At 40.6% G+C, this 11,524-nt stretch overlaps 2 protein-coding genes across 2 annotated transcripts; one reads left to right on the top strand and one right to left on the bottom strand.

The window, feature by feature from the left end:
• Nucleotides 1–148: 148 nt before the first annotated feature.
• LOC129587060 (zinc finger Ran-binding domain-containing protein 2-like) lies at nt 149–3,702 on the top strand. The gene is made up of 10 exons (XM_055480639.1): nt 149–394; nt 487–539; nt 616–724; nt 781–863; nt 926–1,002; nt 1,725–1,847; nt 2,015–2,110; nt 2,421–2,608; nt 2,721–2,819; nt 3,361–3,702. The coding sequence occupies exons 1-10, from the start codon at nt 345–347 to the stop codon at nt 3,392–3,394; spliced, it is 912 nt and encodes a 303-aa protein (XP_055336614.1). The 5' UTR covers nt 149–344; the 3' UTR covers nt 3,395–3,702.
• On the bottom strand, nt 3,577–9,774 carry LOC129587059 (synembryn-A-like). The gene is made up of 10 exons (XM_055480638.1): nt 9,493–9,774; nt 9,242–9,289; nt 8,925–9,132; nt 7,825–7,973; nt 6,296–6,529; nt 5,742–5,821; nt 5,254–5,672; nt 4,679–4,826; nt 4,483–4,602; nt 3,577–3,950 (listed from the first exon to the last, which is right to left on the bottom strand). Exons 1-10 carry the CDS (start codon nt 9,571–9,573, stop codon nt 3,812–3,814), a joined length of 1,626 nt encoding a protein of 541 aa, XP_055336613.1. The 5' UTR covers nt 9,574–9,774; the 3' UTR covers nt 3,577–3,811.
• Nucleotides 9,775–11,524: the final 1,750 nt, after the last annotated feature.

The following is an 11,524-nucleotide window of genomic DNA, read 5'->3' on the forward strand; positions in this document are numbered from 1 at the left end:
TGTCGTTAGACTCACCGCCTACGGGAGCTAGGTACTGTTCGTACCTGCTATGTTGTGAAAGCCTGTCGCAATGCGAAGCGCTCGGGAGGGGCATTCAGTTTTACGGTAGACCGAGATCACTGAAAAGTTCAGATTTCTCATTTCATTGCAAAGAATCGCATGCTTTGGCTGTTGGCAGGCTTCTAGGAAAATTGCAATAGTAATTTTTCAGTTCTCGGTTTCTGATTTCTGACTAGTTTTTATCATTTAACGTTAAAATTTATGTAATTGAAATTGAAAAGATATCACCAAAGTTTGGTCTGTTGGTGCGTTCGGATTTCATACTGGATCGACGAGCGGACGATATGGCAACGCGAGGACGACCACGTAGTTTCGAAGACTGGGAATGCCCAGAGTAAGCAAGCTGTATTTGCATTTTGCAGTCGGAATTTACGATTTATCCGTTGCTCCGAGACTGTTTTTCTATCCGATTTACCGTGTGATTAGATGTGCCAACCTCAACTTCAGCAAGCGCACCGAGTGTAATCGTTGTCGAAAGCGTGAGTATCTTGTAAAAATCATCTGTGTGTCGTCTCTGTCGTGTGGATTTTATACACTTCTCGTTCTGCGCTGCAGCTAAGCCTGACGAGAAGAGCAAAATGAAGAAGACAGGCATTGAAATCGGCAAGCAGGCGGCCGAAAAGAGCAAGGGATTATTCTCGGCGGATGATTGGATGTGTACCAAGTAATAATTTTTCTTACTGCTGGAGTTTCGAATGGATGAAACTGTCTGTATGATAGATGCGGGAATGTCAACTGGGCTCGAAGGAAAAACTGCAACACGTGCAATGCACCCAAATTCCAGGAGTTGGAAGAACGCACAGGTATGCACTACATTGGATTTTCGTTACGATTTGTGTTTTGCAAAAATTTTACGTCGTTTTAGGTTTTGGTGGGGGCTTTAACGAACGGGAAGGCATCGAGTATAATGAGCGCGAAGAGTCGGATGGCGAATACGACGACGTAAGTTGCACATTTACTGTCTGCATGCGCATCTAGCCAGTTTCCCTGTACAGACTGCTGTTTCACTGCGTCAAACAGGGGCGTTGCGATCCTTGCCAAGATTTGCAGGCATAGATTGTTGAAATGTTTACAAAAATGGATCATTTATTTATCACAAATAATTTATGGAATAATAAACGTTTAGTTCTTAGCACTGTTTTAATTTGAATATAGACCCCAAAATTAAGATTTTTGAATTTTTGTAAATACAGTTGCTGCCTCCGCTAGCAAGCTTGTTGTTTCGTCGTTATGGTATAAAGATCTGTTTTTTTTAAAATTTTTGATGCTCAAGTTTAGCTTGGTAATGTAAATACTGTAATTGTCTTCTTTAACTTTATATCTATAGTAAGAAATGTTATGGATGCGTTGAACAGAGCATCGGTAATAGCCAGATAGTGGTTTTAAGCCGTACTCTTACACGCGAAAAGAAAGTATTTGTGATTTATTCTGCATATGATCGCTCGGTCTGATAATGTTCTTCTTATAAAATAATAATAATTGAAGTTTTAATAACTTTTCTTAAACTTTAACGTTTGTGGTTGTGTTTTAGAGGTGAGTGGTGTCGCTTTAATAGGCTTGTAATATTTTATGAATGCTGCTGTCCATGTCGGGTGAAGTTTCCGACAGCATGTATTGCAACTTGCGAATAAGGATAAAAATGAACAAAATGTGCATTGTTATAGTTTGGCCGCAAGAAGAAGAAAAATAAGCGTGGTTCCGATGACGGGGAGCCGGGCGTATCCTCCAACCACAGCAAAGAAGGCATCCGCGAGAAATCAGCCGAAGCGGAAGGACGTGAGAGTGAGGTGCAGGCCTGGTCTGTTGGGTGGAGTCTTCTTTTCTCGTTCGGCTTCCGCATCGGACCGAATGGGAACTGACTTGATTACCGCCGTCAAACAAAAAAATCACGCAACCCCAAACAAATCAGCAGACTAAATGCATTACACTGCGTCTTTCTCTCTCACTCGTACAGGAGGACCGTAAGAGTGATGCAGAGGAGGAAGAGGAGGAGGGGGATGATGATAAGAAGGTGGCCGCCAAGTACGGATTGGGCGATGATGATGAAGAGGTACATTTAAAAAAAACAACTCGATTTCGTTATAGACATCTTACTTTTTTTGGATGGATATTCGTAGTCGATTTCATATCAAATGAGCACTGTGGTGGGGCATACCTCGTTAAATTGGAACGTTATAGTTGTACCCGATAGATTTTATGGTTGTTTTGCATACATTTCGTATTGCTTATTGCCTGTTCTCCCTTATCTTCTTTTTGATAGTATAGTTAGTTCTTTTTGATACTCAGAAAAGCTGAAAAAGTTACAGGGTTTTTTGCGTTTTGAGCATATTTCGCAGTTTTCTGCATTCGTTTTTCTGTAGGAAGAAGACGAGGATGATGGTGATACGGACAAGTATAAACTATTCGATGATGACGAAGAGCCGAATAAATCCAAGCCAGCGGAAGTGTCCCGGAACCGTGATCGTGATGAGAGTGATGATGGCCATGAAGATAAAAAAGTGCTCTCTACGGATAAACGACAAGCCCGTAAACGATATCCCGGATCTCGGTACGCTTTTTATTAATTCTTTAACAAATTTGTGGTTTTTGTTGCACTGTGGTTTGTGTATTGTGTGTGGTTTGTGTATTTATCGTCGTCTCTGTATGTCATCTGATTTCAGATCCTCGTCGAGTTCTTCACGCTCCTCGGGCTCCTCGCATTCATCATCCTCGTCTTCATCATCATCCAGAAGCTCCCGCTCGCGGTCACCATCTCCCAGGTGAGTTAAGTAGAGTTTTCGGTGACATTATCATGGTCAGTGTTAGATGTGTTTTGTGATCAGTGCAAGATGTGTTATGATACGTGAGTCCCGTTTGTCCATACATAAGATCAACGATCTGTATTTTTTTGGTTTACACTTCAGTATTCTTCAGTTGGTCTTGTTGCTGTAAAGTATGAAGTTATCATCTACTGTAGAACAGTGTCGAAATAGTTGACCTCAGGGAAATGCACAAACAAATGACCAAGTCACCTGCGTTTCTTTGTAGAACTGTAGTCGTTAACTTTAACATTAAATTAATTTTTTATAGACTCCCCTAATATCTGTGAACTGTTCAATTTTGGAAATTCCTTTAAAAATGTGAGAGCTAAAAATTAGTTACGGTAAAAGTTTAGTTAGCGGCAGTACACCGAAAACTGTGACGCAGGCTTGAACTTTGTGATAGAAGAGTAAAATTAATGACGTTAGGTAACTACCTTGTTTTGCCGCGCTTAATTATTAGCTGTATAATGCATACTTGTGGGATTGAACTGTGTTGTAGAGGTTCCAAGCGAAAAAGCCGTGAATCTCGCTGAGGCCCGCCTTTCTGGCTGTGTGCGCCTACTCGCTTGGACGAATTACGCTGAAATGCTACTTTCCACACGTTCACCTGTGTTGCTTAATGGAATTATGAATAATTTGTGTATTTGTTTTGTGCTGCGGCCAACACCCTGCTGGCTGGAATTCTGTGGACAGTTTTTGTTTTTCATCATCCTGATGTGCTTTATTATTAATCTTTAAAAACTGCGCAATTTCTCCAGTAGTTGGTAAGGTTTATTGAAACCGTGAACATTCTCTGGAAATTTAAAATGCCGTTAAAAAGATAAAGATCAGAACTAACTGATACAGCAGTAAAATGACTAGCACAAGTGTATACAACTACGAACACAATAACAATCACGCTTGAAACTGCCATCATCGTCTGTCGTTAAAAAAATGCTGCGAATGGAGGGTTATCCGTCCTCGTCATCGGGCTGTGGTTTGGGTTTAGGATTCTGCTGTTTTAACATCTCTTCCCGATATTTTAGTACATCGTCAATCATTTGTGGTCGACCGTCTGGACCGATAGCTGCCGGTTTAATATCACCTTTTCTGCAAAGTGCAAACATGAATTATAACTTACAGTCAACATTTTTTAAGCATCTCCAGTAAAAAATAGTGACATTCCCAGTTGTCGTATTTAAAACTACAATGTAACGAAAATGGCTTCACAGTTCACCGGTAGTCTTTATCTAAAAAGTTATTAACTTATTAACTCATCAAATAGTCATTAACTTAAAAGCGAGCAATCGTAGTACAAGGCTCTGACATGCAGAAGACATGTGTAAGATTTCGAACGGTTGTGTACGAGTACATTAAAAATATTTCCTTGGAAAAGAAAAAATTATTTTTCCAGTACTCTTAACTGAGCACAATTTTAAATTAAAACAATCAGAAATAAAATCACTGCGCATCCTAGTTTCGACAGAAAAATGTTAAATTACTTGAGGAATAATTTGGGATATTTCACCATTTCAACGTTTGTACTGCCCAACACAGAGCAACTTTGTAGTTTGTATACTCGGACTTGGAACAGTGGTTTCGTCTGTAAAGTTTACTTACAAGCATTTACAGCATTTCTTACTTGATTAATTTATCGAGGGCGAGCGCCAGTTCGTGCGCATAATACTCCTTTTGTTCCTCTGACATGCCCTCCATGGGATTAGGACCCTCCACTTTCACTGCGCCGGTGATGGGATCAATACTGCAGACGCATTCAGCAGGAAAAACGTCAACCTCATTAAAGTCATTCAAGAGCAATATTTCTCTTCCCCCCTTACGTGTGTTTGTGCTGCTCGTATTCCTCCGTCTCACTGTCCTCCGTGTCCTCCATCTGCTCCTCATGCGCCCGCGGTAGGCCCATCATGCCGCGATCCGCCAGCCATCCCGCGGCGTTCCCATAACCCGTATACTTGATCAGACGGTTCACTGGATTAACACATTAAAAAAACATTGGCTTATCCGGAATGAAACTCTGTCCTAAACTAGATTTGCCACTGATTTCCGTAAAAAACCTTTGGAACATCAGCGAAACAAAATAATTAAAAAATAAGCATAATTTAATGCACCGGAATACATCCAACACAGCGGCAAAAAAATTATGAATAATAAGACAAAAATAATAAAAAGCCTACATCTAGCAGGCTTTCATTCATTACATTTAATTTAACTAATTATCACTTAACAAATTTTTAATTCAATGAATGTGCACAAATTCATTTAATCGAAATTCGATTAAATCAATTCATTAACGCATTTTAACTTACGATTTATGTCACTATTTACGTATTTAAAGCAACAAAAATTTCATCATGGTACATTATTATCCTTTTTACCAGTTTCATAAACGTCTTACCATTATTTTTGCATAAAATATACAGAAAATCCCCGGCACTATCCCGCACACTGACCAACGGGACGGTCAATAATCGGCAGATTTTATTCCGCAACGAACTGCCCACTTCCGGTCGGTTGTGGACATCGCGCAGCGGGGGCAGAATCTGGGTTTTGAGATATTTGCGGATGATCGGGACGGTCTTGGCGGCTTCCGTTAACGCGCACAACACCGGCGCCAGACTGTCATCCACCGAACGGCCACTTCCGTTGCCCACCGTCACACCGGACAATTTTTCATCGAGATACTTCAGAATAACACTGACCGCCTGCAGATCAAAATTTTCATAGGGGACCGCGCCGGGACTGCCATCGTCGAGCGGAATAACCAGCTGGTTGTAGCCGAATTTCTTGACGACGGTGAGGAGATTGATCACGTGCCTGTAATTCATCACCACAATGTCGTTATGGTACGAGTGATCGCTGTATTACCAAAAGAAAAAAACGTACTTTTTCACATCGGGAGACGTGGTAGAGATCAACAGTTCGCGACAGGTGTTGCCCAGTGTGACAAAGTCCAGTTCTTCACCCTGAAAAAATCGGTCACAATATCAGTATCGCGGCCGTCTTCGAATGTCCTGATGCTTATTTATTTAACCGCATAACTGAGCGATGCGAGCATGAGATTTTCATTTCTCACCACTCGAAATCTACCGAAATTTATCACCCTTCTCTATTTTAACCGATTTTATCTTTTCTTCGTTCGGAGTTACGAAAAACGAACATTGCATTTACAAATCAGTCTTATTTTTTCGTTCAAAGTTAAGAAAAAAAATTAAAAAATTTGGCGATAGCCTTCTGCATTTAAAACCCATGCAGTTGCTGCTTATTTTGTGATCGAACTATTTTCATTTCGACGTTTTCGGTCCGTATTCGAGTTTTCTTTGATCGCTTCTAATGAGGACCATAAAAAGCCGGAAAACAGCAACTACACAAAACAGGCTATCACTTGAAAACCTAACCGGAAGTGCCGGGTTAAGGAGTGTTTTGATGATCGTACGAACCAGTGTCAAATTGGTGGGACTCATATTGCAGACGAGATTGAAGAGCACTTTGAGGATCTCACAGAGGACGCTATTGACAAGCGATCCCTCGGCTGCCGCGCCGGATGCACTACTGCTGGCCAGCATGGTAACGGTGACGCACAGATCCTGCACGGCACGCAGATCATTACGCAAATGCACCCGCGTATCCGCGCACAGGATGCTGATGATAAATAGCAGTTTCATGTCCAACAGCTGCAATACAGAGCACAGGGCAAATAATTACACACCGATTACCACACCATCTGTCATCGGCCAATGTAAAAGACAAATGTAAATAAACATCACCCGAAAAGAACGCGGTATTCGTGTCATAAATCATAATACAGAGGACGAGGAAAACTTCACCCATGAATATGTGGGAAAAAACGTTTCAACTTATACAACTCAATTCACTAATCATTTCACATTTTTACAAAAAAACATTGTATTAAAAATCGAACGATTTCAGGTGTTTTTCAATGTTTAATTCGGTATCAATTTTATTTAATGTCTAATGCGCTAACATATCCTTACGTGATCAGGCCTGTGCTAAAAAAAAATATAAAAAATAACCATTACATAAATAAGTTTTTTGCCTTCGGAGCCCAACTTTTTTTTCTCGGAAAAGATTTCCACGATAGACACTGACTAAAACCAGAAAATAAATACACATATTGTGGCTGACAATTCCCTTTCATTCAATTTATTTAGCCACATACAAACGCTATCCAGGGTCCAGCCTTACGTGTTCATACTCGGGAAATAATTTTTTAAAAAGAATCCCCTTTGAATCTATTGGAGATTATTCGAGCGCAAGCGAAAACAAGCTTACTACAAAGAAAAAGCGGCCTCATTTCTTTGCCAACGTAATACTTTCGGTAAATCCTCAAAACGACAACTTTCTTGAGCTTGGGACTCATTTTCAGTGATCGCTGACAAGTTCCCTTAGTGAGAAAACAGGATCGATAATAAACATTATGGGATAATTTTCTCGGCGTGCACAACGAACAGCCTTATACGAGTCTTTCCGCCATGCACTACCCTGCAGATATTTCTCACGTCAATTCCAATTTACTCCTATTAATTCATATGCTATTTTTACTGCCTAATCACTCAGTGCCTCGAGTTCAGAGAATTCTTTTCTTTTATTAACCAGTCTATAAACCTTTCTATCGTTGCATACTACGACAGGAATTCAAAAATTTCCCCCGGTATTTTCATCGGTACTTAATTCCTACGAATTTTTGCGAGAATGCTAAACTGTTTAACTACTTTTTATACTGTCTCTTTAACGCAACTAATTAAAAAATTAAGCATTCCTTATAACAATAACATCTTAATTTAAATTCAAGTCGACGCACTGCCAATTTTGCCCACTTCTAAACCTGCGTGTTTCCTGCTTTTGAACTACTACAGTGCTAATTAAATTAAGTTGTGTGGCTTGACGACCATCAACGGCTTGATTTTCTTCGAAAATACTAAATTTTTAATCCGGGATAAAATTGTACCTGGTTCTCTAAAGGCCATCGCGCAGCTTCCTTATTGGAGCTTATCCGAGACATGAGCACATCCACAATCTCTTCGCGGCTGAAATAACGCTGCCCCGACGCACTGTGGAACACCAGATTGCATAGGACCTTCTGGGCTTCTGTCGTCACTGCAAGATTAACGCCGCGCTGATTAAAACCACTAATGAACAGGGCGTTTCTAGTTGGGAAGTCGCACAAATCACGGCACTAAAAATGGCCGTTGCAATCTAATGAATCTATCGCGTTTTCTCTTTACTCTATCTTGGTCCGCGACATGTTGACGTACACAAAAAAGCCGGCCTTCCAGCAAATCATGCGGCAAACCGAAAAGCAATACAAATTATTATCAAGGCAAAATTTAAAAACGAATAAAAAAATCAAAATTTTTCATTATTAATATAAATATTAAACAAAAACAACAGAATACCACGCACGAACGCCTAACAGAAGCGATAAAAAGTCAAAGAAACTTCCAATTAAATTTTTTTGTAAGAATTTATTTAGAAATTTTGCAAAGCAATGTAAAAACGTTATCCGCAGTTTTACGGGTTTTACAAATCACGATAGCCATCAAGAAAATCTTCCTAGTAAATTCAACTGCGAAAATTTATATGCAAGTGCAAATTCAACTATTTCTTAAATCATTCTGATGGTTTTAATTTTTAGTTTTCTCCATATAAAAGTTAAAACTGCTGCGAACCGCTAATTCCATCACTGTAAATTTGCAAAAGCATCGCGGATTTCCTGTGCCTGATGGATTAAATTCTGTTACAAACAGTAATAAATAGCAGATTGCTTCGCGTGAAAACCACCAAATGGATTTCCTCACTTCCGGTTTCATAAACAAGATGGACTCGCTACAGCCGCACCACCAGCCCAACCAAACCCATTGAAAATTCCATAAAACCATTCTCTGACATATTTATTATTTTCCTGTGAGAGGTTCGCACTTGAGAAAATCGATTTCATCCAAAAAGAAAGGATTATACGTCAGCAGATTTTAATTGCAGCTTTTGTTAAGAAATCCCTGTAGACCGATCGCGTGTGCGCATAGGGAATACAGGTAACGCGACGCTTACCGCCGATTTCGTGTTCAGCCGGAAGTGTTCCTTGTAATTCCTTCGTCAGACGGGCGCGAACGGCCAAAATGTGCAGTAGATCATCATTGATAAGATTCTCCAGATCAGTTTTATCCCGCGCTACGAGACGCAAAAACTCCAGCGAGCTGGAGTGGGCGTCCGCAAACTCCGCAGCGGATAGTTTCCGTGCTAAGATTTCGCCCAAACGCTACTCACAAAATGATGAAAAAAATGTTAATTAACTCCCATTATTCCGAAGTTATTATTCATGCATGATGCATGTTCCGTTTTTCACGGCTGGAATATAAAAAAATTACCTTCTTCCCGATGGCGTCAAATCCAGAAAAAGTAAATGTTGACGTATGCTACAAATTAAAATAGAGCAAAAAATCAAAAATTCGTTTGAGAATTTAATTCATATTAAACACAACAGAGCAAATCACTGAGCACTGATTTTCACCGAGTAAATCCATCAGTGCGGCTCACATTCCAAATTTAAAGCACCAAGCTGTAAAATTCGAAACAGGACCTAAAAAACCCACTAATCACACTTTGATGTTTAACGTACCCGGGCATTAAATTCCTGCAGGATCCGATTCAGATCAGCTACGGATCCCGACTCAATCACAGTTATGTCGTCAGAATTCATCTTTAACGGATGAAATGCAATATTTTAAAAGGCAAACAATCCAACATTTCGTAAAACACAAGGCAAACGGGTAACCCGTATTCAGAATTTCAGATCATCGTTCACTTGTCATCTAGCATGATGGAATCGCTCGTATGAAAAATATGAAAAGTGAAAACTTTAAACCGAGGTGTTTTCTTCATATTTTCATTTCACCACCGAAAGAAATTCCAACGACTGCGCGCTTGTAGGTGGTCGGCGTGTGCGCTGCAGTGCGATGCCTCTTCTCCCATTTTGACATGAGGCCGTGACTGCCGTCGTGATGGCGGGGGGCGGCGTGCGTAAGTACCAATTGTACCATGTGCAGCGGCAGCCGTATATCGGCGCTGGAACATCCACACAAGCCGGCGCAGCAGCGGCTCAGGCCGAACGAAAAACAAACGAGAAGTACCAGGACATTACCCATGATCACCTGTTCCGAGCGGTCGGCGTGGAGACAGTGGGGCCACTCGGACCGGAAGCCTCCCGGCTGATTAGCGAACTGGGCAAGATGATATGGCAGGAAACAGGCGAGAAGCGTGCAACGGAGTTTTTGCGCCAGAGCCCAGAGGTACAGCATCGAAATTCAACGTGGAAACGCGGCATCCATCCTGCAGGAACGGCACCGGCCTCGGCTAATTTAGATCAAATGTTCTCTGTAATCCGGCCGCATGTTTCTGCTGTTTGTTAATATTAATAATATAATATTACGAGCTGATGTTTCTTTTGTGAATTGTAATCTTGTCTTTGTATTCGATCAAAACTAGAGATCCACAAAAAAAATATATCGGCGTACGTAGATATATCGGCGTACGTCAGAATTCATCTTTAACGGATGAAATGCAATATTTTAAAAGGCAAACGATCCAACATTTCGTAAAACACAAGGCAAACGGGTAACCCGTATTCAGAATTTCAGATCATCGTTCACTTGTCATCAGGGTCACAGAATTTCAGATCATCGTTCACTTGTCATCCACACGGTACATACAGGGTCACAGACAGCTGACATCGGATATTGTGCTTGTAATTAAGTATATAAGTTGTAATAACCATAAGTTTTAAAAGGGCAGTAGGATCGAGTACTTGCACTCGAATAGATTAAATTGGTTAGTAGTTGGTACACCGATTTTGTAAAATACAGGCAATCAGGTATGATTTGTAGTACAGGACAAAACTTCTATCGGTGTTTCGACGTTAAGTCTCGACGCATATGACCAACCCGTTTCGAGAAATTTCACTGTAATCCCTGAAAAACAAAGAAATGGTCGGAGGTCACCCAAGCGTAATGATTAGATCGACGACGGTCACCAAGCCGCGACCGATGAATATGGAAGTGCCGCGCAAAAGGCGTAAAAGAAATACGGATTGTCCGACCGACGGAAAGGGATCCCGTCTGGTGCCGACGGTTTCAGGGAAATCGGATGTTTCTTCAGTAAGCCAGTTTTTACAGGCTGTTCGTTACTTACCATACGAGTATTATACTCGTATGGTAAGTAATAGCAAAGCTATTTTATAGTAAAGCTATTTTATAATACCACTCGTTATTGACTCGTAGTCACTGTTCAAGGTGCACTTAAGTAATTTTGGTTTTGTGCATGTGAAAGCTGACGGAACGTACGGAGCACCGCTCAAAGAAGTGACAAATCTGAACAGCAGCATTACTATTTACTTTGATGTGTACGGGTACTTTGAGTCGTTCCATGTAAAAGAATAAACGATATTACAATATCGTTATGACGTTATATGAAAGTAATGCAAACTACCCACTAAGTACAGAGTAAAGTAGTTACAGTACGTTTGCCTTTACCCCTTGCTACATCATACATGGGCTTATGCAGTTATCAAAGACCATTGCAGCAGATGTTGTGGCATATCTATATTAAACTCTTCTGAGGAATTATACGGGCACACCGCACATGTAGTAAATATA

This window comes from Paramacrobiotus metropolitanus, unplaced genomic scaffold (assembly GCF_019649055.1).
Source record: "Paramacrobiotus metropolitanus isolate TYO unplaced genomic scaffold, Prichtersi_v1.0 Parri_scaffold0000023, whole genome shotgun sequence".
NCBI lineage: Eukaryota > Metazoa > Tardigrada > Eutardigrada > Parachela > Macrobiotidae > Paramacrobiotus > Paramacrobiotus metropolitanus.

Bases quoted from the DNA above. Each gene is read 5' to 3' on its own strand.
- LOC129587060 (XM_055480639.1), top strand. From the start codon at position 345: ATGGCAACGCGAGGACGACCACGTAGTTTCGAAGACTGGGAATGCCCA. The intron at 540-615 runs GTGAGTATCTTG...TCTGCGCTGCAG, and splicing joins GTGTAATCGTTGTCGAAAGC to CTAAGCCTGACGAGAAGAGC. The intron at 2,111-2,420 runs GTACATTTAAAA...GTTTTTCTGTAG, and splicing joins TGGGCGATGATGATGAAGAG to GAAGAAGACGAGGATGATGG.
- LOC129587059 (XM_055480638.1), bottom strand. From the start codon at position 9,573: ATGAATTCTGACGACATAACTGTGATTGAGTCGGGATCCGTAGCTGAT. The intron at 7,974-8,924 runs GTAAGCGTCGCG...TTAATCTTGCAG, and splicing joins GGCTGAACACGAAATCGGCG to TGACGACAGAAGCCCAGAAG. The intron at 5,822-6,295 runs GTTCGTACGATC...CGATTTTTTCAG, and splicing joins GTCCCACCAATTTGACACTG to GGTGAAGAACTGGACTTTGT.